Source organism: Martes martes (assembly GCF_963455335.1).
Source record: "Martes martes genome assembly, chromosome: 16".
NCBI lineage: Eukaryota > Metazoa > Chordata > Mammalia > Carnivora > Mustelidae > Martes > Martes martes.
This window is the reverse complement of record NC_137904.1, coordinates 59,618,803-59,645,361: the sequence shown is the minus strand read 5'-3', so window position 1 is coordinate 59,645,361 and position 26,559 is coordinate 59,618,803. Positions and strand designations below refer to the sequence as shown.

Here is a 26,559-nt window from a genome sequence, read left to right as displayed (position 1 = left end):
TCTGAATGACTAGTGGCTAAGGGAAGGGGGAAGCCACTCAGGCCCAGGCAGGAAGACAGGAACAGACCCTCAAGGCACACACAGTCTCCCCAAAGTTTTCAGCACACAAGCTCCTGCTTACCCTCAGCAGGTTGTAAAGGAGCTCCATCTCGTTCTTGCCCCGGGGCTTAGACAGGTCCCCCATGAACTGCATCAGAGCTGCAGGATGAGAAGCATGGTGAGCTGGGTTGGGGGCCTGGTTTTGTTTGGTCCATGCTGTCGCTAGACAGAGCTTTCCCTGTCATCTCATGCCTTGCTCCCCAAAATGCACGTGAGCCAGGCAGAGCAGAGCAGTCTCCGCTTTGCCGATGAGGAAACAGGGCTCAGAGAGGTTCCGTGGGCAACTGTGGCTACACACAGCATGTAGCCAGCTGGACAGAGCACTGCCTTCCTGCACAGACTTCATGCGACCCACCACCCCTTGGGAGTGAGTAGAAATAGGTGAGGCCTATGGGGGGTTCTGCAACCACCAGCGAGCTTCCCTGAGTTGACAAGGACAGAAGGCGACCTGGCGCCCAGGTCCGAGGCATCACAGACATGGGGACACAGGATGCTATGGTCACTCACTCTGGAAGATTTCCACAGCCTGCCTGTTGGCGTCCTCATCACTGAGGCTGATAAGCGATTCTCGTATGGGAGCCTGTGGCCAAAGAGACTGGGTTGTGCGTCTGGGGTCCACAGAGGCCAGAATGCAGGTCCACTGGCCTGACTCTTCCCCACCTGTCCCCCTCACCTTGGTGTACTCCACCAGGCTGGCCATGGCCTCCTCCTTAGCACCTCCGTGGGTATGGTCTGGCCTGAGGGGGCAGAAGGAAGGACAGGCCTGCTTGCTCAGCCCTCCCGCCCCCATCACGGGTTGTGTAGGGAGGGTGCTAAGAGCACTGGCCTGGTGGCTCAGAGCAGGAGGGCCGCTTTAGGGAGACCGAGGACAGCCAGGCACAAGGGCGGGCCCAGGGCACTCACAGGGTCTGGGGCTTCCGGAAGTAGTACAGGGCAAATTCCTGCATGGTGTAGTTGTGGGAGTCGACGGACAGAGAGATGTAGGCTACAGAGTCATCGCTGCGTGCTTGGCTCCGGGGGCGGGCATCGTGCTGAGAGCACAGGAGACCTCATGCCACCCAAGGGCCCACTGTCCACTGGCCTGTCCAGAGCCCCCCGCCCAGGCCCCCGCCCCGCCCGAGCCGAGAGGAGCAGGCAGAGCACACCACCAGAAGCCAGGGACGTCCAGAGGCATTTATTGAGCTTTCTTTTAGGGCAGCACTCAAGTAAGTGCTGTGAGGGGACAGGAAGGGCGCACCGCCCAGCCCCTGCCCGCAGGGGGCTCACACTCTTGCGGGGGGGAGACATCTGGAGAGGGCAGCATCGGGCCAAGCGCTGCCCGCCAGGGAGCAGGTGGTCCTGGCCGCTCGGGGGCAATTGAGCCCTTTCCATCCTCGACTCTTAGTTAGGCTTCGTGTCCGCCTGTCCCGTCTTCCTCACCTCCGCTGCCTTCTCCCACTGAGCCAGCCCCGGCTCTCGGGGCTGCAGCCGACTCTTGCGCCGGCCACTCCTCTCTGGTGAGAAGGAAGAGTCTGGGGCAGCAGCCGGCTGAACTATGTCGGCAGGAAAGAGTCCGGAACGGCCCCCGGTGGAGCCGAACTGCCAGCCTGGAAGGCACCCAAGGACAGCGTCTCACCCACCGGGCCCCTCGGCCCTTCCACGGCTCTGCCAGGTGCTGCCCTCCCTGTGCCAGCTGCCCTGCCCGCCCCCGGGGATACCGGGCTCCAGCGTGGCCACCGGCAACAGCTTGATGAGGTCCCCACGGTGGAAGCTGAGGAGGCTGTGGTCATCCGTGATGTAGCTTCGCAGGGCGATGACGTAGCCGGAGTCCTGCAGGCGGGAGGAGGGTGAGCAGGCCGGGGAGCCGACCCACCCGCTCCCCCCCGTTGGCCTCCCTCCCCACCCAGCCCTCCACAGTTCCAGGGACCCGGCCTGAATGCCCAGTCCCAGCCCTGGCGCCTTGACGGAGCTTGGCTGTCAGCCCCGAGACCAGCCAGACCAGATGTAGCCCCCCTACCCAGCCCCTAGCCCCGCTGCCCGCCAGCCCCCTGCCTGGCCTGCACTTGCCTTCTTTTTTTTTTTTTTTTTTTAAGATTTTATTTATTTATTCGACAGAGAGAGATCACAAGTAGGCAGAGAGGCAGACAGAGAGGAGGAAGCAGGCTCCCTGCTGGGCAGAGAGTCCGATGCGGGGCTCGATCCCAGGACCCTGGGATCATGACCTGAGCCGAAGGCAGAGGCTTTAACCCACTGAGCCACCCAGGCGCCCCTGCACTTGCCTTCTTGAGCTCACTCAGGAACAGCTCGATCATGGCCTTGATGGCGTTCGCTCGGGCTGTGTGAAGAACCAGCTGCTCGCTCTTCAGGGTCAGCTCCAGGGTGGAGGGGCCCGGGCACTCCACGCCCAGCAGCTCCGCGAAGCTATGCACCAGCGGAGAGGCATGAGCTGAGAGCTGGCTCGCCCCCGGCCAGCCCCCAGCCCGGAGCCCCCGCCAGCCCAGGTTCACCTGTATGAGCACAGAGTCTTCAGCTGGCTGGGGTGGAGGCCGGGGCCTTTGGTCATCTTGAGCAGTCTCAGCCCCCGGTGGGACACGCCCAGCAGCTGCACGTCACTGCCACTCTCGCCCTGCCCGGAAGGAAGGTGGCTGGGTCACAGACAGGCTCCTGGTCCCCGCCACCATCCAAGACGCTCTGGGGCTACTCAGGGCCCGTGCTGCTCTTTGTCCTCCCATTGGGGCCCACTCTTCGCCCCAGCTCTCATCCCTGCCACAAAGGCCCATGCCGAGCAAGATGGGATCCAGACTGGGGAGCTGACGTCCCCAGCCCTACGTCCAGCCTCACTGACCGAGACAGGGAAAATTCGGGAGAAGTAATTGGCCCACTTGTCCCTAGCGGCCACCACGATGCGCTTCTTGACACTGTCCTCGGTGGTGCTGAGCGACTCCAGGCCGACCTCCAGGTCTCCTGCGGGCAGGAATGATCCCTGACTGTCTTCGGGCTCTGCCACGGGGGACACCCAGGGTTTGCTCCCTCCAGACAGACAGACCTAGTCCCAGCACTTCAGCCCCTGACTCCCGGGTCCCCGGACCCTACCCAGCAGCTCTTTCATTTTGCTCCGCTCCTCGTGGGATATCCGGATGCAGGACTCGGCAAAGGTGTCCTTCAGGATCTGGGGACAGAGCCAAGTGGTCACCACCAGATCCCTGCGCCAGAGCTCACCATGGAGGCAGCCACACATGGAGGAGAAGCTGGAGAGCCCCGAGGGCACGGGTGAAGCAGGGAGGAATGTGGGGCTCCTGAGCCCGGGGCCACCCCCACCTCCCGCTCGCCTCCCGCGGCCCGCACTAGCGGACTGCTGCTCCTGGGTCAGGTGAGATCAGTTCCCTGAAGGAACAGAACCTGGAGGGGGGGCAGGGGGAGACGGATACAGAATGTGGGGCAAGAGGCAGGATCCCGGGAGCATCCAGGAGCATCCGCTGTGTGCCAGGGCCTGTGTTGGGGACAGTGTATGCTTTGTTTTGAACCCTTCACTGCCGGCCAGTAACGGTCCTTACTCTCAGGGGTGTGCTGAGGACGAAGTAAATGAAGGCAGGACTTGAGACCCAGAACCCGCCCTCTGAGTGCCAGCTGCCCTCATGCCTGTGCCCCTCGCACCGCTGGTAACCTGGCCCAGGGGCCGGTGCTGTGTGTCTGTCCCTGGGGCAGGTGGGTCAGGCTCTCACCTGCTCACAGAGGAGCCTGAGGCAGTAGGGGTGGCTGAAGTTCTCCCGGGGGTAGAACACCTGTGGGAGAGCAGGGACGAGGAGAAGAGATGGGGACAGTGCCCTTCCCTCCCCCCACCTACCTCCCAGCCCTGCCTCCCAGACCCAGAAGGAAACTCGGGCCTGATGAGGCGGGTCGTGGGGAGGCAACCCCCGTGTGTGTGTGGGGGGGGGGCGGAGATGCTGGGGTCCCACCCATAGCCTGCCACCCCTCCCCAGCCCAGGGAGAGGCCCGGCTGCGGCCCCAGCTTCGTGCCCACCTCCTTGCGTAGGAACAACCTCCAGGACGGGTTGAAGTAGGAGAAGCACACGCTGCCGGAGGGCACGAGCAGCTGGGTGGAGACTCCCTGGTCCTCCATGGGCTCCATCCAGCCTGGCAGAGGGAGGAGCCAAAGGGCTTCAGCGAGGAGCTGCCAGAGCCAGAATGACAGGGACACGGGGACAGAAGACTGTCCCCCTCCCCAGGGCCCCGTGAGGGCTCTGCCCAATGGACCTTTGCTGCCTCCCTCCTGCCCACATCCCATCTCCAGCCTCCATTCCCAGCCCTCAGACTTCCCCTGCTGTCCTTGACACGTCAGCAGGGCCACTAAGTCTGGAGCTGCCAGGATGCACCGAGGACAATACCCCAGGGCAGGCCCTCAAAGCCACATGGGCCCCAGAGTTACCTGGGCCCTGCCTGGGACAGGAACGCGGAAGCTGGGGCTCCTTGCCCATGGCTCCAAAGTCCAGAGCCCTGAGCACCTGTGTGCCTTGCGCACAGAGAGGCTTCTGGAAACCCTGCCCCGCCCCAGTGAAGCCCACCAGAGAGGGATAGAAGGTTCCTTACTGCGGGGCCCAGCTGAAGGGCTGTCTGGTTCCTCAGGCGGAGGCAGTGGGGGTGCTGGTGGAGGTGAGGGTGACTGGGCGGCCGGTGGAGTCTGGCCAGAGAGACCCTGGCTGTCCTGGATGGAGCTGGAGGGCCTGAACTGTGGTGGGAACTTGGGTCGAGGGGCCACGGCTGGTGCGGGGCCCTTCCCCGGGCTGGGGGACGGCGTCTGGGGAGGCACAAAGCATGCACGCAGCTGGGTCTAGGCTTAAGGCCAAATTCACCCCAGAGAGCCCTGGACCCCCGAGGTGAGAAGCCATGTCCGGATGGGCTGGGGCCTCACCGACGCAGGTGTGTGGGCATCGCTGATCCCCAACTTAGCCAGAGCCTCGTCCTTGGGGTTGTTTTTCTTCAGGAAGTTTTTCGGGGGCTTCCTGAGGGAAGGAAGAGGCCCTGAGTCCCCAGCGTGACTCCCCGGGGAGGGGGCAGCCCCAGTCGCCCCCGAGGCCCACCTGGTCGGCTGCACGGGCATGGGCACGGGGCCCGGGCGGCTCTGGTACATGCGGATAATGTTCCGGATCTCCTGGCTCGGCTCGGCCCGCTGGTGGGGGGCTGGCGTGGGGCGACCACCGGGCCCTGCCCCCTGGGCCGCCGGCTTGGCCTCCGCCTTCTGCGCAGCTTTGGCCCTACCTTGTGTCGGGGGACTCGTCACTACGGGGGGAGGGTGGGGGGAGGGCGCTGACCGGAAGGAGAAGAAACACGTGAGACCCCATCCAGTCCCACAGGGCCCGGCCCTCCCCCACGGCCCCCCCTACCTCTCGGTTTCTCCTCCTCCTGCTCCTCGTCCTGCTCCCTGTCCTGGGGGATCTGTACCTTGGGCGGAGGCTTCGTTGTCTTCACCGTGATCTGTTGCTGCCCTGTACATGCCCCAGGTGGCCCGATTACTCTCCTTGCTGTGCCCAGCGGACTCCGAGACGGGCGACACGGACCCAGGGGAGGAGAGTGTGCCCCACGCGGCCCGGCCTGTGCGGAAACCCGACCACCCCAAGCACCCTCACCCATCTTCTGGAAATAGTCCTGTTTCTGCTGGAAGCTCTTGGGCCGCTGGGGCTCCTGTGAGGTCTCCTGAGGGCAGGAAGGGGAAGTGAAGGGGCAGCCCCGCCAGCCGAGTTGCCCCTCCCCCAGCCTCCCCTCCACCCCCCGACCCCATCGCTGGGGCTCGGACCCCAAGAATCTTTTCCTCATCTTCCTGCTCCTGTGGGGACTCATAGCCGCTCGGCCCTGGGACCTGCCATCTCCATCCCAGACCCTGCCACCTGCCCGGCCTCGGCTCCTTGCCCTCAGACTGGCACCCACCGATTCCAGCTCTCGCTCTGGCTCCGGCTCCCGCCGCAGGGCCAGAGGCTTCTTGGGCTTGGGGGCGACGGGTGGGGGTGAGGTCGGGGAAGCAGCTCCAGGGGCCTGGGCCTGGCGCCGGTGCCGCTGTGTCTGCTGCTCCAGCGACAAGGTCATGGCCTGCGTGGTCATCTGCTGGGCCTGAGCGGGGAGAGGCGGTGGGCTGGGTAAGAGCTGGTCGGGCTGGGCCCTGCAGACCTGGCCCCGCGAGGCGCTCGGAGGGCCCCGCCCACCCTCACCAGGAGGAGCGCCTGCTGGTTGATGAAGCTCTGCTGCTGGGCGGCCAGCTGCCTCGGGTCCACACTGGGAAGCAGGGGCTGCGGTGCCGCCGGCGGCTGCGGCGGCTGCGGCGGCATCACCATGGCTGCAGGTGGCATACGGGTGCCCAGTTTGCACATGGCCCTCCGCCCACTGCCCACTCCGAGGCCCCCCGGCAGGACCTCCCTTCCTCCAGCTCCTGCCTGAAAAGGGACCTGCCACCTGGTCTTACCTGGCATGGCAGGGACTGCGCCCATTGCCGGCATCATGGGCACAGGGGCAGGCATCATGGCCGGCTGGTATCCAGGCATCTGCATCATCCCTGGGTAAACTGAGGGAACAGGGCCCTCCTGGGTCAATCCTTATCTGGGCCCACAGACCCCCTCCCTCCAGCCCTCCAGCAACAAGGGTGCTGGCTGGAGCTCCCACCCCGGTTGCCTGGAGGTCCCTGGCAGTGCTTGCCCATGCTGTGGAGCTGGGGAGACCCTGGACGGATGCTGGGCCCCACACTCACCCATGGGGTAGCTGCCTTGCTGCATGGGCCCCATGGCGCCCCCTCCCTTCATGCGGCTGCTCAGAGCCCAGGCTTGCTCCAGATCCTGAAGGGACCAAGGCCGCAGGCCAAAGAGTCAGAACCGGAGCCCTGGGAGAGATGGGAGAGGCGGCGGAGGCCCCGGGGGGTAGGGGTAGGGGCAGGGACGGGGTCAGGTGTCTGTGCGGAGCACTTACCCTGTGGCCCGGAGAGAGGACTGGCTGGAAGAGGTGGTCCAGGAAGCCATCCAGGTTCCCTGAGTTCTGAGACTCCCCTGTGGGGCCAGAGGAGGGTTAGTGCCCCCCGGGGTATGGGGCATCCGGCACCCCCATTCCCATCGCACAGGCAACCTCACTGTGCCCATTCTGGCCTTACCTGACTGGTTCCTGCTGGGTAGTGTGGGGGCTGGCCCTGGAGGTGGACCTGGTAGTGAGGGGGCCTGGATGCCAGGGGCAGGGGGGATGTCCTCGTCTCTGCGGGAGACAGTGGGCCCAGCTAAGGGGGTGCCTTGGATGGGGGTGGTGTCCAGGCTGAGGCAAAGAAAAGAAGCTGGTGTGGGGGGTCATTCCCATGGTGTGGGAGAAGGTGAGGTACGTGCGGGGGTGCTGGGCCTGTAGCAGGTCCTCTGAACCCCGGGGTGAGATAGGGTGGCTCGGGGGGTCACCTATGACAGAACAGAGATAGGAACAGGCTGGGACAGGGGTGCTGGGCCGGCACCTACAAGCCACGGGGGGCAATGGGGTAGCTGTGGGGACTGACTGGGTCCCCCAGGTCCTCAGTCTGGCCGATGAGGTCCAGCACGAAGTCACAGCCAACCAAATCCTGCCAGGAGTCCCCGGAGTGCAGTGACACGGACCAGCCACGGGGGGGCAGCTCCAGTCCTCTGGGAGGGAAGAGGGGCGCTGTAGGGAGTGATCAGCCAGGAAGAGGGCCACCCAGAGGGTCCCCAAAGGGAGGCCGCTGGGGAAGGGGCAGAACCTGGGGGAGGAACTGGTTTCCTCAGACACTCTCCTCTCTTCGCTCCTCACAACCTTCTGCTTCCACATCGGGTCTGATGTGCTCATTTATGGACCTGTTTCCTTAGAATCTGGACCACAGATATAACCTCTACTCTTGCTCCCTGTCTTAAACCTACGGTCTGATCTGGCTCCTGCCCACTTACCCCTGCACACCCCCACTCCCCGCCAATGTCCTTGGGGAGCAGGCTTTGGCCCTGGGTTTGCAGGAGGCCCCTGACAGGAGAGTGGGCAGGGAGGACGAGGAGGGGACAGTGGTCTGTGTTGGCCACACTCCCCATCCCAGGGCCCCGTACCTGCTCTGCAGAATCCACCCGGCGAACTGCTCCCCCGTGGTCCAGGACTCCACCTCGGCGGAGTAGCACTCCTCTACAGGGACAGGTTGGGGGGGGGGCGGAGTGAGGGGCAGCAGGTCCTTCCGACGGGAAGGGGCTGCTGTCCCCATGGGGGCTCCCGGAGCAGGACAGGACCCTGTGATCAGGGTCCCGGGGGTGCCGCCGGAGGGCTGAGGCAGGAAGGGAGAGGCCCGAGCAGAAGGGGAGCATCACCATTGAAAGTAAAGATGTCCAGAGCCATGCGGCCCCGCCGCCGGCCAGCCGTCCACTCGAGCTGGGTGGGGGGGTGCGCCCGTGCCGTCCCAGGGGCCAGGTGCGCCTGCTCCAGGGCCCCCAGCAGCTTGTGCTGGCATAGCGCTGCCATGCCCCTGGGGGCCTGGTCGGACACAAATCTGTGGGGACAGCACAGGGCTGCAGTGGGGGTGGGCGGTCCGCTGATCCCACTCCCTGGGCCCCGCAAAGCAGGCCCCTTACTTCAGCAGTGGCTTCTGCAGCGGCGGCATGGGGGGAAAGGCGCTGAGCAGGATGGCCATGAGGGCCCAGCTGCGCTGGGTCTGCTGCTCGTCCGGGTTGTGCCAGATCTGGGCCACAAGCTGGCTGAAGATCTCGTCCCGCAGCCCCGGCCGGCGCTGGCCCTGCCGCACCAGGTACTCGCCCATGCTCTGCTCCTGCCAGGGCAGCAGGGACCCATCCCCCAAGAGCCGCAGCATCTGCAGACACAGAGCAAGGTGAGGGCAGGACGAGCCAGGGCGTGCCCCCCCCCGCCCCCCACAGGTCCAGCCCACCCTGTCCCTGTCCCCTCCCCACCGTGTCACTCACCACCTTGTTGATATCCAGCGCGTGCTGCGGGTTCTCCCCATTTAGCCGGGTCAGGGGCTCCGCCAGCAGATGCCCGGGGCCGGGCAGGGCCGGCTCCTGCAAGGACGAGGGTGACAGTGTCTGAGCACATGCCAGTCTGGCCGGTCTGTGCCGACCTACGGGAGAAGCCCCAGCGGAGCCCAGGGGAGCTCGTGCCCTGGGAGACAGAGAGGGGCTGGCGAGGAAAACCACCTTAGGGATGCATCTCCGTGGCTCCTCCTGATTAGAAAATTGATGCCCATGCATATAGAAAACTCAGAAAACATGGAAAAGGATAAAGAATTTTAAAATCCATTACTATTTTCCTGCCAGTCATGATTGTAGTTGACATTTTAGGCTCTCTTTCCAGCCTTGCTTTTTTTTTCTTTTTAAAGATTTTATTTATTCATTTGACAGAGAGAGCGAGCGCGTGCACGCATGAGCAGGGGGAGTGGCAGGCAGAGGGAGTGGGAGAGGGAGAAGCAGGCTCCCCGCCCAGGACCCTGGGATCATGACCTGAGCCAAACGCAGACGATTAACCAACTGAGCCACCCAGGGGCCCCTCCAGTCTTGCTCTCTACGCAGATACATCCATCGCCCTCCCACACCTATTGTTCTTTTAACAAAGCCGGGATCATACTCTGTTGTCCGGTTTGGAATCCTGCTTTTGTACCCAACACGGCAGCCTGGACATTTGCTTTATCGTTACACACACTCTAAAGACACGACTTCAACGGCAGGACGAGCCACAGGTGTAACACAGGTGCGGCATCACGGAGCTAAATTACCCTCGAGAGCGAGATGTTTCGCTTCAGTAGGTATTCTCCAAACGGGGGTGGGGGGGCTGCACCCGTCGCCCCCATGATGGGAGAGGATGGGTGCAGTAGGAAGAGGGCACAGGCACAGCTTCTGCCTGGCAGCGCTAATGTCCGGGGGAGCCATGGAAATCTGCCAGGAAGAGCCACAGTCTGGGGGCCCACCTGAAAGTTAGCGGAGATGAAGCTGGAGAACGGGAACTGGTCGATGTCGGGCGGGAGGCTCAGGCTGGTCCGGGCAGGAACTTCAGGGGGCATGGACTCGGTGATGCTCCCATCCAAGGCATGGTGATGGCCTGGGGGTAGCACCGAGAGGCAGCCCAGAAAGGCCGAGGTAAGGAGGCTGGCTATGGACCACCTCCGCCCCTCACCATCCTCCCCCAGTCCCAGGGCGGAGGGAGCTCAGGGGAGACCAGAGCATCACCGGGAGGGACCACAGCAGAGAGACTGGAGGGAGGGAGGGAGGGGTCGTGTAAGAGGGACACGAACCAAAACTCACCTTCTGCGGTCTTCAGCAAGACGGCCACCTCAGCCGGGATCTCCAAGCGCCCCAGCTCCTGGCAGAGAGGAATGATTGACCAAGTACTAAAGCAGAGGGTACAGGGACCCAGTGTCCCTCCTCACCCCCAGGACCATAAATCTCTCCAAAGACCAAGGATTCTGATCCTGGACACAAATAGGACCCCAAGAGCCCTCAGAGGGAGACCAAGGGTGGCCCAGGCCTCTTCTTGGGGGACTTAAGGGATGCACACCGGGGACCCCACACTCTTCCACAAGCTGTGCCGGACCCAGGAGGCTCATCACCCAGCAGATGCCCTTGAGCTTCCAGGCCACCTACCATGCCTGGTGCTGTCCTGGAGGCCGGGCCGCTGAGTTGGCCACGCCGATGCCCAAGCTGCTGGAGGAGATGCACGCGGAGCTGGTGCCCCGGTGAGGGGGGTCTCTGGGAGCCTCCTGGCAACTCCTCCCTGCCTCAGCGGTCCAGCGGCCCCCTCGGGCCCCCAGTCGAGAAACTAGCCCGGACCCAGAGGGGTCGGCTGCCTGTCGCAAAAACCCTTCGAGGCCCTCACCAGCCACTGCCCATCTGCCAGGGCGCTGGGCAGGTGGCAGGAAGAAATGGTCCCAGGGGACAAAGTCCAGCCAGGGAGGGGCCGAAGAGGGGAGCCGTGTGTGGGCACTGACCTTTGAGCTGCTTTATGGCCCTCACACTGGAGTCATCAGGCCAAACCGGGAAGCAGCCCAGCCCTGAGGAAGCTCTGGAGGGGATGAAGGGAAGACACCCCAGACAGGCAGGGAACAGTCAGACTCGGGGTGGGGGGGGGCGGGGATGACGGTAGTGACCTCTCAAGGCCCCGGCCTCCCCTGGCCAGGCAGCAAGGGATGTGGGAAGAGCTGGGGCGGCCGGGGTCTCTGAGCCCCAGTCCTCGTGCGCTTGGGCCAGGAGTGGACTCCTGGACGCCAGCGAGGCTGCCTGACTCCTCTGCCCCGAGCGGCCGGGGCCAGCAGCCCCCTCCCAGACACTCACCTGCAATCTCTGTCGCCTCCGGAGCAGGGGCCGGGCCACCAGCAGGACGGTGCTCAGCTGTCCCAGAGCCGCCCGCCGTCGGAGGTACCGCTTCCTGGAGGCCGGGAAGGGGGTTGGGGAGGAGTTCAAGCCCAGACCCAGTACCCGAACACTCCAAGCTGAGACACGAATGCACGGACCCCGGGCCAGCGGGGTCCTGGGTGCTTAGTAGAAGCCACGGGGGAAGGATAGGACACCTTGAAAGCACTAGTACATTGAGAAGGTGTTCGGCACCGGGGATGACGGTCTCAGGCAGCAGAGCCGACCGCCGGCCTCACTCCCCCGCCCTACTTCGGTCAGTGTGGTCGTGGTTAAGTCCCTTCGCCTCTCAGTTTCATCGTCCTCATCTGCAAAGTCAGGATCCGCGTAACCCCTGCCCCACCACAAGATGAAATCAATCAACCCACATGTTGAGAGGAGTCTCACCTATTTTTACTCAAGAAGCAGAATTTCTAAAAAATGAAACAAGTGCTATCACTGGAAATCTAATAAGAGATCACGGAAGTGATCATGTCTTTGAGAATTGTCCAGAGAGAAGATGACACTCCTCAGTGAAGGAGTCGTGGGCTGGATTAAAATAAAAAAATCAATGTACGGCTTTGAGGTGGTCGGCTGGCTCAGTCGGTAGAGCATCTCGGGGTCATGAGTTCAAGCCTCAAGTTGGGGTTAGAGTTTACTTAAAAAAATAATAATAGGGGTGCCTGGGTGGCTCAGTGGGTTAAAGCCTCTGCCTTTGGCTCAGGTCATGATCTCAGGGTCCTGGGATCGAGCCCCACGTCGGGCTCTCTGTTCAGCAGGGAGCCTGCTTCCCTTTCTTTCTCCCTGCCTGCCTCTCTGCCTACTTGTGATCTCTGTCAAATGAATAAATAAAATCTTAAAAAATAATAATAATAAATGTACATATTTTGTTAAAGGACACCACCAAGAACGTCAAAAGAACCCACAGAACAGGAGAATGCTTGCAAATCACGTATTTGATAAGAGTTTCAGGGCGCCTGGGTGGCTCAGTGGACTAAAGCCTCTGCCTTCGGCTTGGGTCATGGTCTCGGGGTCCTGGGATCAAGCCCCGCATCAGGGTCTCTGCTCAGCAGGGAACCTCCTCCCCCGCCCCTGTCCATCTCTCTGCCTACTTGTGATCTCTGTCAAATAAATAAATAAAATCTTAAAAAAAAAAGAGTTTGATATCCAGGATGTAGAAGGAACTCCCACAGCCCAACAACAAGACAAGCTATACGAAGAAAAGGCAGACCAAGGACTCGACTGGACATTTCTCCACGATGATCCACAACGAGCCAAGAAACATGAGAAGACGCTCAACCTCGTTAGTCATCAGAGAGACTAAAATCAACGCGGCGATGCGGTACTGCTTTGTGCCCGCGAGGATGGCCAGAGTCAAAAAGTGGAAAATAAAGGCGCCTGGGGGGCTCAGTGGGTTCAGCCTCTGCCTTCGGCTCAGGTTCTGATCTCAAGGTCCTGGGATCAAGCCCTGCATGGGGCCCCCTGCTCAGCGGGGGCTCTGCTTCCCCCTCTCCCTCCCTCTCTGCTGATGCTCTCTTTCTCTCTGTCATAAATGAATCTTTTTTTTTTAAAGTGGAAAATAAGTACCAGCAAAGTTGTAGAGAAATCGGAACCCTGAAACATGCTCCTGGGAATGTAACCCCTTAAAACACCAAACACAGAATCACTAGATGACCCCGCAACTCCACTCCTAGGTAAAGACCCCGAAGAGCCGGAAGCAGAGACTTGAGCAGACACCGGCACGCTCGTGTTCCCAGCAGCCTCACTCACGAGCACCAGAAAGTAGAAGCGATCCTAGTGACCGCTGACAGGTGAGTGGAGACTCAGGTGTGCTCTGCGCACCCAGGGGCAAGGAGGAGCGAAGCCTGGCCACCTGCTACCATGCAGACGAACCTCTCGAACGTTCCACTTGGTGCAGCGAGCCAGATGAGAAAGGAAATACTGCATGAGTCAACTCACTTGGGCCATCCGGAACAGGCCAGTCCGTAGGGACAGAAAGTGGATGGGAGGTTCCTGGGGGCTGGAGGAAAGGCGAGCTGGGAAGGACTGTGTGAGGGATCGAGGGTCAGCTGGTGATGACATTTTGGAAATAGAGAGTGGCGGTGGGGGCGCGGTCTTGGAAGTCTCCCCTGGGGTCCAGGGCACTGCCCTCACTTTGTTCTCAGTGCTTTACCGCTACCTTGGGGGTGACTGGTGGCTGGTTTACTGTCACACCTGATCTCCCCGGTGTGCCTGGGAGGCACCATCTCTCCCTCCATCCCTGGGGGTCACCAGCTGGGCCCAGGGTAATGGAGAAGGTCAACCAGCAGCTGTTGTTCAGCGAGCACAGACTTTCCCATCAAGCTGTAAAGGTGAATGGGAGTTAATTATGTGAGAACAGGGAGGCCCGTCTTAGGACAAGAAGTCCAAAGAGCCTGGAGTATAAAATTCCGGCCTAGAGGCTGGAGAGAGAGGCGGGGTCTCACACAGACTGATTCACGCCTTTAAAAGATCATTCTTGGGGCAGAGTGGAGAACAGACTAGAAAACACTCAAGGAGTCAAGACTGCAGGTTCCGGTGGCCTGAGCAGGTAGTGAGCTTCTTGTCACTCGGGGTATTCAAGCAGAGGCTGCAAGGGGATGCTGACAGGAAGGCCCCAGGGCAGGTAGATTTTCTTGAGGCCCCACCCCTCCCACACTCTGCCCCACCACCTGCAGGAGGCCCCCAGTCTCACCCACCCCTGCAGACCTGGCCTGGAGCCCCCGCACGCGAGCCTGCATCCGCGGCAGAAGGAGGCGGCTGAGGCGCTGACGGGAGATGCAGGTGCGCAGGCCGCCGTGCAGGGCGAGCAGGGCCTGGGAGCGTCGCCGGGCCTGGTGCTGCTCTAGCCGCTGCCAGCCTGGCTCCTGCAGCAGAACCTGGGGGCAGAGGTGAGGGTGCCCGGGCTGGGGGTCCCGAGGCCTGCCCTGCTCTTGTCCTGAGGCCTTGGCCTGCTTCCTTCCAGCAGGACAACTGATCCTTGTGGGGAGCCTGGGACACCGGCCACCCAGGCCCGCCCCAACGCCTCACCACCCAGAAGGACCACCCATTCCTGAGTTTGTTCTGGAATGCTCCTCTCCCTCTCCAGCCATGGACATGCGCGCGCGTGCACATACACACACACACACACACACACCTGGGTGGCTCCGAGGTGACAGAGGGGTGACTCGGCCCCCAGCACCTGACTCAGGATGGCGCCACACCTCGCACGGTCAGAGGACTCTCCCTGCGCCTCGGTCTCCAGGGCCCGGAACCTGGCCCGAGGAGGGGGAAACTGAGGTCAGAGCAAGCACAGCGAGGACCTCCCCCCACGCTTGTCCGACCCCCCCAGCCCCTAAGTCATTCAACGATTTACAACGCACCTACTATGTGCCAGACCCCAGCTGAGCTTTGCTGAATGGCAGAGGGGCAGGGGGAGGCGTGGGCAGGGAGGGGGGTCATGGATAGGGAAGGACAGAGGGACAGAGGGAGAGGAGAGAGTGCAGTGAGAGGAGGCGGGTGGAGGCCAGGCTCAGGGCCCCAAGGAAAGAGGGTCCACTTCCACCCTGAAGGAACCCCAGGTCTGCCAGCCACTCCAGGGGGCCGTCCTTATGGGTCCTGTGTCCCGGCCCTTGGCTGTCTCCATCCGGGGACCCTACCTGGCCAGGAAGGCCTGGAAGGGCAGGCGCACAGGGAAGTTGGCGCTGCGGGTACGTACTGCCTCCAGGATGCCCGCCTGGTGCAGCTGCTCTGCCACGTGCCCCACATCAAAGAGGCCCGGGAGCTGTGGCCGTGGAACAGAGCCAGTAAGAGCCGGAGTTGGGGGCTTAAAGCCGTGGGGGGCCGGGGGAGCTGCTGAGCAGAGCAGGGCAGGTGGTGGACCGGAAGGCTCTGGGGCCGGGTGCAGGGCGACGGAGCGGGGGAGGGAAGCTCACCTTTCCCGGGTTGGGGTTGAGGCACTGAATGAAATAGACGTGGCTCCTGACGGAGGAAGGGGGGAGGGTCATGTGGGCACAGAGCAGCCCCCGAGTCCCCGGGGTCTCGTATGGGCGGCACCGTCTCACCTGCCCAGCCGGGCTAGGAGGTCCTCCAGGGAATGCTGGAAGCGAGAGGCCAGTGTGGGCTTGCCCGGCCCGGCCATGGACTGGGACTCTGCTTCCCGGAACAGGCTGCCCACCAGCTGTGGGGCGAGAGGAGGCCGAGCTGGCTTGCTTCCCAAGCCTGTCCACAGCCCGGCCTGCATCCCCAACCTGGGGGAGCTAGGGCGGGCCAGTCCACAGCATCCAGACCCTGGAAAGCTCAGCCCGTGTCCAAGGTGCAGGGAGCTACCCCTTGGGGCAAGAACGTCCAGGGCAGAAGGTGGGGGACAGTGTGGAGGGGTGGGGGCTCCGAGGGGGCTGGCAGGGGTACCTGGAGCTGGCTCTGGGCAAGCATTGCCACCACAGCAGGGTCAAGATGATCCCGGTTTCTGTTCACAAACTTGTGAACCTGCAAGAGACAATGTGGGGCGTGGAGGGGAAGCCAAAGAGAGAAGGCTGGGCTGGGGGCAGGTCCTTTGTCACATAACCCAGCCTCTCCCCGCTGGGCTAAATAAAGGGCCACCTTTGTCTGTCAACTAAGGGCTCTGGGGAAAACTGGAAATCCCCATGCAAGTGAATGAAGTTGGACTCTTATCTTATATCAGATATAAAAATTAACCTAAAATGAATGGATCAAAGACCTAAATTTAAGGCGTGGAACTCTAAAACTCTTAGAAGAAAACGTAGGAAGAAAGCTTCGTGACATTGGACTTGGCAACAATTTCCTGAATAGGATACCAAAAGCGTGGGCAACCGAAGAAAAAAATAGACTGGATTTCATCAAAATTGTAACTTTTGTGGGGCGCCTGGCTGGCTTAGGCAAACACGTGTGACTCTAGATCTCAGGGTCATGAGTTCCAGCCCCATGTTGGGTGTAGAGATTACTTTAAAAAAAAGTTTTGGGGGGGGCTCCTGGGTGACTCAGTGGGTTAAGCATCTGCCTTCGGCTCAGGTCATGATCTCTGGGTCCTGGGATCGAACCCTGCAATGGATTCCTTGCTCAGTGGGGAACCTGCTTCTCTCCTGTTGTCCCTCCCCCAGTTCATGCTCTCTCTCACTCTCTCTCTCTCAAATAAATAAAAGTCTTAAAAAAGATTTCCTTTTGTGAGTTTCCATATAGTTTTGTGGTTTTCTTTATTCAGACTCCTTGTGTGTGTGGCTTTTTAAAGATGTGATTAGAGTTTTCTGAGGGGGAAGCAGAGGTATAACTGATCTGTGTACCGAAACGGGTCCCCTCCTCTAAGAAGCCTTACCGGACTTGCCCTACCTCAAACTAGCCATATGGTCCTACCCTTTACTCTTTACCCCACCCCTTAGCAGTTAACCTCCCGGGTAGGTGTGCCCTCACCCGTGAAACTCTGAAGGGGGAAAGGCAAGTCCCTTCAGTAAGCACCTACCACGTGCCAGGCACCTGCCTGACCACTTCCCCATTACCGCATTTAATCCTCACAACAGTATTATAGGACAGATTCCCGTTCCCATTTTACAGATGGGAAAATGAAGGCTCAGGAGGAGAAGCAGACACCCGGAGGTTACAGAGTCAAGTCCCACGAGTATGCCCCACCCCTGCTGGTCTTGAGGCTCGTGCTCGACCAGAACGCAATAAATCATGCTGGGGACTGTGCAGGGCCAAGGGTGTAGGTAGAAACATACGGTCAAGCCCTGGGAGGTGCCTCTCTTCACTTACTCCTCTTAGCTGCAGGTGAGTCAGCTCTGGGGAGGGGCCCCCCTGGCCACATCACCCTCACCGACTCACCCAGGAGTCTCTGATTCACCCTGATACCTGGTAGGTGACAGTCCCAGCGTAATGCCTCACGGTGAAGATAGGAAGGGGCAGCTGGGGCTTGCAGTAGCAGGGGTGGCTGCCGTGGTGGTAATGACACTTCTGAAGGAAGGTGTGGTCTGTGGCCTGATTAAGAGGGACAAGCTTCCCTCAGGCCTTTGAGCGCGAGGTGCCCCAGCCCGGAACGCGCATCCCTCCAGGATGATCAATAAGTATTTGTGGAATAGGGGTGCCACGGCCCAGAGGCTTGCTCCCTACTAGCTGGAGGCCCAAGGGACCCCCACCAGCCCTACATGAGCCCTGTGCTGTCCCCACCACCCTGCCCCTTCTGCAGCAAGGACCCGAGGAACCCCAGAGAGGTTAGGATCACCCAGAGACAGGATTTGAACCCAAGCTGGGCAGAGGCTATGGGCAGGGTTTCTGGCCCCCATCACCTGTGGCTCCTCTCAGAGGCCCTGTGGGCCCCGGACTGGCCACCAGGGCCCCCACCGCTCGGGGCTCACCTGGGGCAGCCACGTCTGGGCATCTAGGAGCCTCAGGAGGCTGTGGGGCTGGTCTACGAGGAGGTCCAGACAGGTGTCCCGCACAGGCTGGGGAATGGGCACCCAGGCCAGTAGCTCCCGCCGACAGGCCTCCTGGGAACAGCCAGCGCGGGGACAGGTACAGAGCACGCCCACATGCGTGGGGGAGCTCCCTGGAGCTGGAGCAGGGATGGCTTCCCATTGTCCAGATGAGTAAAATGAGGCCCAGGAGGGCTGAGATGGTGGGGCAGGGGGCTTTGGGGCAGAGCTCTCAGTTCAGCACCCTCTGTTTCCCAAGGATGGCCCCTGGTCTGGAAGGCCTGGGTGCCCCCGGCCCCCCCCCGGGCCAGCGCCCCGTACCTCCTCCTGCGCCCACAGCAGCCGGCTGGAGAAGAGCTGTAGGCGCTCGCTGGCAAGGTTATTGCACAGCTGCTCCAGCCCGTTCACCCGCAGGGCCTGGGGGCACAGAGGCAGGGACATGGGCACCTGCACAGTTGCGGGGGCACGGGGTGGGGGGGGGCTGCACAACCCCCTCCTGGAAGTCAAGGAGAAGTGGTGCCCTGGGGCTGACAAGGTCAAGTCCGAAGGCCCCCCTCAGCCTGCATCCCTCCTTCTGCCTCAGCACGACTGTGAGCCTTTAGGCCTCTGATCACAGCCATCCTGTGTTCTGGAAGGCGTCTGTTCCTATGAGCTAGTAGCGTGCTGGCTATTGGAATCCCACATCCTCATAAGCAGGGCTCCAGGCCACTGCCTCCTAGAAGCCTTCCAGCATTCTTCCTGTAGGGATTACAGGTTCCTTTCTCTGAGGCCCCCAGCATGTTACTTGCAAGCCCAGCAGAGCCCGCACTGCATACGGCTTTGTACAGAGAGCTTTGGCTCGCTCTAGAACACACACTTGCCACAGTCATCTATAGTCCCCCACCCCCGAGAGGGCATAGTCACCAAGGGCATGCTGGAAAGGAGAGAGCAGGGGGCACTGAACAGTGCCCACCCAGGAACGAGGGTGGAGGCCACCTTCTCTTGCTCTAGCCCCCTTCTCCCTGCCCTGAGAAGGTGGGATCTTCTAGAAAGGGGTGAAGAGCTTATGAAAACTCGGGCCATTCGGGGGACTGTCCCTTTTCCTGCTCCTCTTGGGGCTTGGGAGGGGAGGCTGTGCGCTGGTCCATCCCAGGGCCTTTGTCTTCTGCCGCCTTAGAGGCTCCTGTGAGACTCTGCAAAGGCAAGCAGGACAGAACTCTCCAGAGGCGATGTCGGGGCTGGATAGAGCTGGGCGGAAAGGCTACAGCTGCAGCCTGTGTGCCGACTCAGGGCTAGGTGGGCAAGGGCTCACGAGCGCCCCCATCAGGAAGCGCTGACCCCACAAATGATCAGGATGAGGTGGGCACCCTGTCCGGGCCCTGTCCCAAGGGCCAACCTCAAAGCCGTAGACGTCCACGACAGTGATGGTGTCCACGTGCTCTCCCTCCCCAGGAGCTGCCAGCTGCACGTTGCTCCTCTCCAGAAGCCAGGTGAAAAGCCGGGAATACAGGGCCTTGGCCAGGGCGTCCCTGTGGGCAGGCTGGGTGAGCCCGTGTGCCAGAGTGCCAGGCCTGGCCACGGCTCCCTCCCGCCCCCGGGGCCACCTGGCATCAACGGCGCTCTCCACCGGCAGAGACCTGCAGACCCAGCCATACGGGGTCTCCTGCAGGGCAGAGGAGGTAGGAACATGTGGAACAACAGGTCTGAGGCCCGCGTGGGCCCGTGCCAAACCTGCGGGGGGTGGGTGGGGGTAGGGGAGGTGGAGGGGGTGGGGGAGTGGGACCCACCTCCTGAGGAGCCCAGCGCTCACCGTGACCCTCCTGGTGACAGCCCCTTCCAGGCGCTCGGGTGGCACCAGCAGCAGCTGGGCTGCCGCGTGGATCTCGGCCCAGCTGGACACGGCAGCCACCTCCTGGGACTCCCACTGGACAGAGAAGGGAGGGGGTGGGGAGAGGCCTGCTGTGGACCCGCCATATCCCACACGCTTCACTGACTGAGCCACCCAGATGCCCCTCCACCGGCTCGTTAAAGGGAAAACGCCCGGAACAGAACCTGGAAACATACAGAAAGCGATTCCCACGGTGCCGGGTACACACGAGCTGCTCCGTTAGCGCAGGTCTGCCTCTTGGGGGTGGTAGCTTAGCAGAACCCGCAGTGGCAGAGATGATCCCGGCCTGTTTTCTCACCTACACGACGGGCATCTGCCCGCTCTCCGGAGGCTCTGGGGCAGCCCCGGGCTTTGTGATCTACCTACAGGTGTTTCCTATCCCTGCTGCCCTGATTATACAAACAAGCCACTGCTGATCCAGCGTCCACAGAGGCCACAGCCGGAGCCCACCTCTGAAGACGAGAAGCAAATGTTGCCCAGGTGCAGGACGGCGGCCAGCACGGCCCAGGCGGCGGTCACCTCCTCGGGGCACAGGACCTGCAGGGCCTGCCGCAGTCCTTCGAAGTCCCGAGCATCATCCTTGCCCTGGAGACAGCAGGCCTGGCCCTGCGGAGCGCAGCAGGGGTGAGGGGACAGGGCCCGGACGCCCAGGGCTCCCCTCTATGCTGGCCGCTCCTTAGCACGTCCCCCACCCCCACGCCAAGACCTTTCCCTGGGCAAGCCCGGTCACCCAGCGCCCCGTTGGCCTGCCCCCACCTGGTTGAGGTAGGAGTAGGTCTCTGGCCCCTGCAGGGAGAGCTGCTCCCGTTCTACAGGGTCCAGCCCCGCCAGCAGCTCGTAGAAAACATGGAAGCTCCGCTCAGCCTGGGCCTTGGGGGAGAAGGACCGGCTTAGGGGGAGCAGTGGTCCGGTCCTGTGCCTCAGGGGAAGCAAGGACAAATCCTGGGAAAGGCCGGGTTGGGGGGGGGGCACTGAGTGACCACAACCCCTTACAGCGGCCCCTCCCTCTTTCCCATGCTGGGAGCCACGGAGAGGGGAGCCTCAGGGCAGGTCTTACCTGAAACACCACCCTTGAGGTCTCGAGCAGATAATGGGACACAGAGGCTCCCACGATGACCCCACTGTGGGCACAGGACAGTGGAGGGGGTAGTGTCCAGGATGCATGCAACCTAGGGGACCTGCTCAGAATGGGACACACTAGGGGCTGGATCCAAGGGCAGCAGCCTCAGTTCCCAGTAAAGGGAACCGATCATGAGTGCCGCCTCCCCCCCCCACCCCCCGTGCCCTCCAGGACCCCTGCCACTCACTGCTGCACGCAGAGGCTGAAGACCTGGCCGAAGCGGCTGGCGTTGGCATTGAGGACTGTCTTGGCGTGGCCGAAGCTGCTGAGCACGGGCAGGACACCATCCAGCTGTGTGGGGGAGACACATTCGAGGACCCCTGGGACGGCGGTGGCACCCGCTGATTGGCCATCCAAGCCGAGGACACTTTGTGCCTGGGGGTTGTGCTCCTCCATGGAGAGGGGGAGTCCCGCCCCACCTCACCCTGCCCCACGGTAGGCGATGCCTGGGGCTGCCCCTCAGAAGAAGCCAGAGGCCCAGAGACCACCCTCCTGGCCAAAAGGAGAAGGACGGTCCCTCTCGGATCCCTGGAAAAGGCCAGCTGCTCCTCACTTGACATCTTCGGTCCCTTGTCTGCTCCTGCTCCAGGCTGCTTAGGAACTGCACAATCTTTCTGGCAGCTTCTGTCTTCCCTGAGCCGCTGTGCCCACTGCAGGCAGGAGGGGCTGACAGGGTCTCCAGGAAGGGGCACAGAGGACACCCCATGGAGCCCAGGAAGTGGGGTATGCCCACCCGGAAGTGATACACACCCACCCCTGCACCCCAGAAATGTGGAGAGACAGACCCAGGGCATGGATACCAAAGAGAAAGAAGTCTCCAAGATGCCACATTCAAGGGACACGTGCATGACTTTAGCCAGGACCACAGCCCTTACAAAGCCCAGCACAGCTGCCCAGCCGTGGACCAGACCTGCAGCTTCAAAGGCGGACCCTGTGTCCCCTGCCTCCCAGCCCTCAGAGCGGCCTGTGCGTTCTGCGGGGCACCATCACTCACCCGAGGAGGATGCATGTGCCCTGCCCAGAGCTCCGAGACAGGCGATTGTAGGCTGATGCGGCGATGGCCAAGATGTGTCTGCGGGAGGAGGGAAGGAAGTGAATGAGAAGGTTGCCAGAGACGGGCATCTGGGCCCTCCTAGGTGTAGAAGGTCCCTCAGTCCCCAGAATCTCAGCAGTGGGACGTGTTGGGGCTCAGCCGCCTGGGGTGGAGGGGGTGGTGAGCACAGGTTGGTGGGGCAAAATCACGTACGGGTTGGTGTTAGGGGCCCTCTTGGGGTGGTAGCTGGCCAGGACCTCAGCTGAGAAGAGAGGCAGGGGCCGGCGGGGGTTCAGAGAGAGCAGAAGAGGCCCTCCAAAGGTCTGGGGGAAGAAGCAGATGCTCTCGTCAGAACACGGAGGAAGCAGGGGTACGGATGGAGTGGGGCTCCGGTGCTCCCCAGCCCGGCCCCCGGCCCCCACTCTGCAGGTCCCCAGCGAGGGTTCAAGCACCCAGCCCACAGAGGAGAAGGAAGGAGAAGTTCTAGAAGTGCCAGAGGGCCCTCTGATCCCAGGGGACAGGGACTCCAGCCCCCCAACCCTCCCCAGGTACCCCCATACGTAGATTCGGCCCAGATGAAATCTCTTCTTAAGGCACAGTAGTACGGAGCTGTCACACACTGGTCTGTGGTGACGGCAGGACAGCGGAGCAGGGAATCGGGGGCAGAAGGAGGTCCTGGGTTAGCGCGGCCACTGGCTACAGCGATCCTTTGGGCAGGTCAGGCCCCCTCTGTGGGCCCTGACCATAACACAGGGCCCGGCTGCTAAGTGAGTTACGCACTCCATGGGTAACTGACCAGAGGGAAGCTTTGTGCCAGTCAGAGAAGCAAGTCCCGGGCAGGGGCCCCTGCTTTTCACCCCTCCCCCTTCTCATCCAGCCAGACCTTTGGTAAAAAGCACAGTCCCTTCTAAGGTACAATTTATAAGAGATATGAGTGGGACCCAGACACGACAGATTTGGAACTGCCCCCAGCTCACCGCAGCCGAGCCAGGTCCTCCGTGTCTTCCAGGCCTTCCGCAAGGTTCCTGCCCTCAGCGGCCAGGAAGGGTGGTGCCTCCAGGCCCGGCCCCAGGCTCAGCTCCAGGTCCCTCTCCAGCGCCTCCTCGGTCTCATCCTCTGGCTCCCACCGCTCCCGCGGGGACCTGTGGGGGCTCGGGCTTCTCTCCCGGGGCAGGCGGGTCTCCAAGGTCAGTCGGGGCAGCAGCGCGTCAGTGCCAAGCCCAGGGTCCTCGCGGGGTTGGGAGCTCTGAGCCCAGTGGACAGGAGCCTGAGCCCCCAAGGTCTCGGGCTCCGCTTCGCTGCTGGAGGCGCTCTCGTCGAGTCGGGGCTCGTGGTGGGGAGCACGACCGAGGAGAGAGCCTCGGCAGGGCCCGGCTACACTTTCTCCACTCGCCCGGCGCCCCTCACTGTCCCCCGAAGCTCCTGCACAAGGCCAAACGTGCCCCTCCCCAGGCAGGGCGTCCGTGGACCCTTCCTCTGAGCTCCGAGGGCTCGACGCCCTCCCAGTCCTGTGGATCCTGGGGAACACGACCGCGAACTTGGGATCCGGAGTCCGGTCCTCATCCTCAGAAGGGTCCTCGGGAGCTGACCTCTTCGCAAACTGTGGGGAGCTCGAGTCGCCGCTAGGGGGAGCCCTGGGCCGTCCCCCCAGTCCCGCTACGCCGGCCAGGCGCAGCACTAGACGCCGCCGCAGTCCCGGCCCGCGACCCCGCCCCCCGCCCGCCGGCGGCCCCGCCCCCAGCCCCTCGCCCGCCCGCGACCCCGCCCCCCGGCCCTGGCCCGCCGGCCGCCGCAGCCGCAGCCGCAGCCAGCGCAGGAGGCCGAGGGCGCGCACGACGCGCCGGAGCCTCTCCGTAAGGCCGGTGCGGCGAGAAGCAGGAGCCGCGGCCTGGGGAGCCGGGCCTGGCGGGGTTTTCGCGCGGAGCCTGCGGAGCGCCACAAGTGCGGCGAGCGGCGCTGGGCGTCCGGGCCCGTCTCCCCCGCCCGCCCCAGATTCGCTCTCGCCCGCCGCCACTTGCACCTTCCCCACCGCCTTTCCGACCTGGCGGCGCCGAGACCTAGCGCCCGAGGCCTCGGCTTTTCCAGGCTCGGCGCCCTGCGGCTCAGCCTCCGGCCGCAACTCACTGTCCCTTGCGTCCCGGGCCGGCCTGGGGTCCCGAGAAGCCCGCGAGCTCCGGGGGACGCACGTGCGGTTGTCCTCGTGGGGGCTGGAGGCCTTGGCTTTTTTGCCCGGCTCAGTCTCTTCGGCCTCGGGGGCTCGGCTCGCCGCTCCCGGGGCTGCCCGTGGGCCCCCTCCAGGCCCGGCCCCCTGCCGGCTCGACTCCGTGCCTGTCCCGGAATCCGCGCTCTCTCCCCGGGGTCCCACCCCCGACGACCCTTCCCGGCTCCGGGGCTCGGCGCTGTCCCCGCCGTCGCTGCTCAGACCGTCGCTGCTGGGACGCTCGCCGGGTTCCGGCGCTGGCTCTGACCCAGTTTGGGGGTCTCCGGACCCCGTGTCCGTTTCCTCCGGCTTCGGCCACGGCCCCGGGGCCCCACCGCTCTGGCTGTCGCTCTCCTGGGCCTCGCGGGCTTCGCTGTCCGGGCAAGAGCTGCTCCCATCTCCACCCGAGGGGTCCACATCGAGGCTCCCGGTCTGTCGGCAGCCGTGCCGAGCCGGGGATCTCCGCCTCTTTCCTCTCTTCCTGCGGCGGCAGAGCTCCCGTGTCCTCCCTTCTCCGGGGATACTCTCTTCCTCCAGGCGCCCGCCACGGCTGTCCCGGTGCTGAGACCCGGATCCCCGACGCCGCGCGCTGCCTGGTCTCCCCTGGGGCCCCGGTGGCCGCCCAGCCCCTGGCCCTTTGCAGCTGCCGGTCCCCTCTGTGGCGGGCTTCCGGCGGCCACCAGGGGTCCCGTGGCTTACCGAAGTGGCCGGCTCCGAGACCGGTCTGGCCCTGTGGGCCTTAAGGCGACCCTGCCGGCCTTCCCGGCAGGGCGCGCCATCTGCGCTGGCGGACCCGGACTCCTCCTCCCCGGAGGCCCGTTTCCCGGGTCCGCCCTGGCGCTGGGGCGCTTTGCCCTTGCTCCGGCCCATGGCGGGTTCAGTGAAGAGGGTCTTCCCGGCGTCTCTGTCCTCTCCCGGGAGATCTGGCAGCCCCTGGCGCCCTGAGCCCTTGGCAGCGCCCACACCGGTTCTGCTCTGGCATGGCCTACAGTCGCAGTCTACCCCCCCCTACACCCCCGGGGGCGCCAGCCTTACCCATGAGCATTAATAATGCAGGTGGCTGCGGGTCCTGACCCCCTAAGCCAACAAAGGAAGGGAGGCGGCCCAGGAAAGAGGAGACGCTTCAGCATCGGACAAAGGCCAGGGACAGGGCAACCAACCATTCAGCCTGGGAGTCGCTGCCAGCCAGGCCAGCCTGGCACCCTGCCAAACTGAAGACCCACATGCTTTGCTCCTATCTCACTGCTTGCCCAGGAGGGGGGCAGGTGGTGAGCCTTCCTTCAAAGAATCTGTCTGGGGGCACCTGGGTGGCTCAGTGGGTTAAGCCTCTGCTTTCGGCTCAGGTCATGATCTCAGCATCCTGGGATCGAGCCCTGCATCGGAGGGTGTGATCTCTCTCTCTCTGTGAAATAAATAAGTAAAATCTTAAAAAAAAAAAAAAAAAGAAGAAGAAGAAGAACCGATCTGGACCATCATCGCGGGGGCTTGGAGGGACACCCACTCCTTCCTTAGCCCTCTTGGACTCAGTATCAATAAACAGCTAACATTTCAGGGCTGATATGCCAGGCAGCATTCTAAACACGTCGCCATGGAGTCCTTTAATTCCTGAAAACACGCTAAGAGGTGGGTGCCCTAAGGATTCCCATTTTATGGCTGATACGACTGAAGCACACAGCTGTGTGTCACAGGGAGGGTCAGAAATGAGATGACAACCCAGGCAGTCTGGCTCCAAGGCCCCCTGGAGCATAGGTGTGAGCGATTGCCACCAGCAGCAAACCAGACTTTCTCTGGTTCGTGACAATGTATCCAGCAAGCTCTTGGGCAGGCAGAGAGCTCTGTGCCCCTCTCCAGTCTCTCGCCTTCTTGGTGCCCTCTTCCCCTCTGGGTTGGTCCAGGCCAGGGCAGTAGCTCACTCAACCGTGTGGGCGTGGCAAGCCTCAGGTCCCTTTCCAAGCAGCCTTTCATTCAAATCTCCCCAAACCCTAGGAAAGGGATATGATCTCCTCCTACAGATGGGGAATCAGCTCAGTGGATAAGTGACTTGAGGACACACAGCCCGTAAGTGAGGAACTGGGGGGCAAAACCAGCTCCCTGGACCCTAGGTACCTGCTATTCTGCCCCACCTAGCTTCTGCTGGGAACCGGTTTTGGAACCAGCCAGCCTCGGTTCCCCCAGCCCACCTCCTGGCTGTGTGACCTCCAGCAGCCTCCCAGGAACCAGACAAAGGACAGCAGGGGGAGAGGAGACCTCCTCCCTGCCTCTCCGCCAAGCCTAGCTCTTTCCACCAAGCCCAGCCCTCGCCTCTGGCTCCTATCTTCCCCACCCATTCCTTCACCTGCTTTGCCGCCCCCCCCCCTTCTGCTCCTCCCTCCCTCCCTCCTGGCCCTATGACCAGCCACAGTAACTTTCACCTCCTTTGCTTGGGTGCTAAGGTGCTGTGCGATTTTACAGACTCTCATTTAATTCCTACCACCCTCTGAGGGAGGCCCTATTATTATACCCTGTT

At 62.6% G+C, this 26,559-nt stretch overlaps 1 protein-coding gene across 1 annotated transcript in view; it reads right to left on the bottom strand.

Moving 5' to 3' along the window:
• MYO15B (myosin XVB) overlaps positions 1–24,923 on the bottom strand; it is a gene marked incomplete at both ends in the record, with an annotated part of 28,937 nt that extends 4,014 nt beyond the window's left edge. The window contains 53 exon segments of the mRNA XM_080826684.1: positions 122–198; positions 607–679; positions 773–836; positions 1,003–1,130; positions 1,519–1,685; positions 1,797–1,908; positions 2,358–2,499; positions 2,586–2,704; positions 2,924–3,042; positions 3,172–3,247; positions 3,801–3,860; positions 4,100–4,212; positions 4,666–4,873; positions 4,988–5,078; positions 5,157–5,355; positions 5,460–5,561; positions 5,703–5,769; positions 6,001–6,180; positions 6,279–6,403; positions 6,530–6,628; positions 6,812–6,896; positions 7,027–7,103; positions 7,205–7,302; positions 7,551–7,712; positions 8,142–8,214; positions 8,394–8,572; positions 8,655–8,890; positions 9,000–9,095; positions 9,998–10,128; positions 10,332–10,389; positions 11,292–11,451; positions 14,142–14,311; positions 14,569–14,686; positions 15,071–15,195; positions 15,347–15,392; positions 15,476–15,591; positions 15,822–15,899; positions 17,274–17,399; positions 17,777–17,908; positions 18,155–18,250; positions 19,209–19,341; positions 19,417–19,475; positions 19,623–19,736; positions 20,151–20,306; positions 20,457–20,570; positions 20,758–20,821; positions 21,008–21,111; positions 21,374–21,478; positions 21,480–21,486; positions 21,815–21,892; positions 22,067–22,176; positions 22,414–22,477; positions 22,831–24,923. Of these exon segments, the coding sequence (XP_080682810.1) occupies positions 122–198; positions 607–679; positions 773–836; positions 1,003–1,130; positions 1,519–1,685; positions 1,797–1,908; positions 2,358–2,499; positions 2,586–2,704; positions 2,924–3,042; positions 3,172–3,247; positions 3,801–3,860; positions 4,100–4,212; positions 4,666–4,873; positions 4,988–5,078; positions 5,157–5,355; positions 5,460–5,561; positions 5,703–5,769; positions 6,001–6,180; positions 6,279–6,403; positions 6,530–6,628; positions 6,812–6,896; positions 7,027–7,103; positions 7,205–7,302; positions 7,551–7,712; positions 8,142–8,214; positions 8,394–8,572; positions 8,655–8,890; positions 9,000–9,095; positions 9,998–10,128; positions 10,332–10,389; positions 11,292–11,451; positions 14,142–14,311; positions 14,569–14,686; positions 15,071–15,195; positions 15,347–15,392; positions 15,476–15,591; positions 15,822–15,899; positions 17,274–17,399; positions 17,777–17,908; positions 18,155–18,250; positions 19,209–19,341; positions 19,417–19,475; positions 19,623–19,736; positions 20,151–20,306; positions 20,457–20,570; positions 20,758–20,821; positions 21,008–21,111; positions 21,374–21,478; positions 21,480–21,486; positions 21,815–21,892; positions 22,067–22,176; positions 22,414–22,477; positions 22,831–24,923 (7,884 nt within the window).
• Positions 24,924–26,559: the final 1,636 nt, after the last annotated feature.